The 2,154-nt window shown below is 57.4% G+C and overlaps 1 protein-coding gene across 1 annotated transcript; it reads right to left on the bottom strand.

Annotated features, from left to right (window-relative positions):
• Positions 1-838: 838 nt before the first annotated feature.
• On the bottom strand, positions 839-2,154 carry LOC101656346 (surfeit locus protein 6-like). The gene is given in 2 exon segments (XM_013008382.2): positions 839-1,305; positions 1,307-2,154. Coding segments are annotated over 2 exon segments (1,059 nt in total). The 3' UTR covers positions 839-1,094.

Here is a 2,154-nt window from a genome sequence, read left to right as displayed (position 1 = left end):
GACCAGAGGATGTACATTGGTACAGATAGCAACTGGAAACAGGGAATCCAGGATAGATGACCCCTTCAGGACTAGTGGTGAGAGTGGCGATGCCTGGAGGGTGGAGGGAATGTGGGGTGGAAAGGGAGGACCGATTACAAGAACCTACGTATAGCCTCCTCCCTGGGCCAGCAGAGAAAGAGGGTGGGGGCGGGGAGGGGGAGACGTCGGACAGTGTAACATAAGACAAAATAATAATAATCTATGAATTATGAAGGGTTCATGAGAGAGGAGGAGTGAGGAGGGAGGGGGGGAATGAGGAGCCGATATTAAGGGCTCAAGTAGAAGGCAAATGTTTTGAGAATGATGATGGCAACAAATGTACATATGTGCTTGACACAATGGATGTATGGAATGTGATAGGAATTGTATGAGCCCCCAATAAAATGATTTAAAAAAAGAAGAACAACACATAAACAGTGACAAACTTTTAAAAATGACCATTATAAACAGCTTTTATTAAAAAAAATAAATGAATAAGGCACAACACACATAGTAAATTACATAAAGTGAATTTACCTTTAGTGTACAATTCGATGGATTTTTACATATATACACACACTTATTTTTTCATTTTGCTGTTGTTTTTTCTTTATTAATTTTTAAAAATCATTGTTCTTTATTACTTTTTTTTTTTTTTTTTTGCTTATTAGAAGAAACCATTTAATTCTGCAAAGCGTTTCCAGCCCAGCCCACCAAGGACGGGGAGCTCTGAGCACATGGAGGACACTCCTCCCGGCAGATGCCTAATTCACGTCCTGGGGCCCCTCTCTCCAGGCCCTGCCACCTCTGGGGCTTTCGGGGCCTTCAAGGGCATCCTGGAGCTGGCCTGGCTCCTGCCCGCACCCGGAGCTCCAGGCGGGTGTTGACCAGACTTCCGTCGGGGGTTTCTCCACTCTCATGCCCCTTCGGGGCAAGCACCAGAGTCCATTCTTAGCCAACCCAATGGATGGTGGGCACTGGCCTAGGGTCTCCTGGAGCGTCAGAGGATGGAGGACCTGGGTGGACAGAGGATCTGGGTGGACAGGGGGCTGGGCCTCGGGTCAACTGTCCCCTCAGGCCAGGCCGGCCCGTTCCAGGTCCTGGGGCAGGATCCGGCCCTTCTTGCGGGCCTTTTCCATGCGCCGCTCGGCCTTGGCCGCCTTCTGCCTGCGCAGGTGCTGCCGCCGCTTGTCCTGCCGCTGCTGCATCTTCTCAATGACGTGCGACGTGCGCTTCTCCCACTTGCGCGCCCGCTACGCTCGCCGCTTCTCCTTGCGCTTGAGGCTCCTGCAGCCGTGGCTCGCTGTCGCGGATCTTCACCCCTTCTGCCTTGTACAGCAGATTGGTCCACTGCATCTTGGCCTCCAGCTCCCGCGCCCGCCCCACGTCCTGCTCCCGCAGCTCCTCCACCTTCGCCTGCCTCGCCTGCAGCCGCTCCAGCAGCTGCCGGTAGTTTCTGCCCGTCAGGGGCGTGAGGTGGCCCTTCACCTGCTGCCGCTTCTCCTTCCGCCGCTGCGCCTTGCTGGAGGCCAGCTCTTCCTCGCCCACCTCCACCTTGTTGAAGATCAGCCCTGCGGGCTCCGGGGGCTCCGGGTCCAGGGCTGGCTCCGCGGTTGTCTCGCCCTTCCCAGCCCCGGCTGCCTTCTCCTGGGCTCGCAGCTCCTGGCGCTTCCTCTTCTTCCGCTCACGCTCCTGCTTCCTCCGGCGCCTCTTCTGCAGAGCAGCTGGGGACAGCTCCTTGGGGCCCTGGCCTCGGGCCTCCTGTATCTTTTCCCGCAGCCGCTGCCGCAGAACATCCAGGGCAAAGAGGGACTCGGGCTCTGTGGCCGGGTGTCCTGCTGAGGTCCTGGTGGGTCCGGTGGCCCCCTCCTTGTCAGCCCACTTTGGCTTCTTGGCCCCAGAAGGGGCTGGAGGCGTTTTTCCCAGGGGCGGGGCCTTGTGCTCCAAGGCCCTCGCTGTCTGCTCACTGGGAGGCTTCTGCCTTTTCTTCCTCTTCTTTTTTGGGGACCCAGCTGCTTCGGAGTCCCGCGTTTTCCCAGCCCGCGGGCGGGTGCGCGGCTCGGGGGCAGGCGGGGCGCAGCTCTTCCGCGCCAGGCCCTGCAGGTAGGCGTCCTGGGCGAGCACAGACTTCAT

This window comes from Echinops telfairi, unplaced genomic scaffold (assembly GCF_000313985.2).
Source record: "Echinops telfairi isolate 266 unplaced genomic scaffold, ASM31398v2 ScPeMD7_36;HRSCAF=134, whole genome shotgun sequence".
Classification (NCBI taxonomy): Eukaryota; Metazoa; Chordata; class Mammalia; order Afrosoricida; family Tenrecidae; genus Echinops; species Echinops telfairi.
This window is presented reverse-complemented; position numbering and strand designations above follow the sequence as displayed.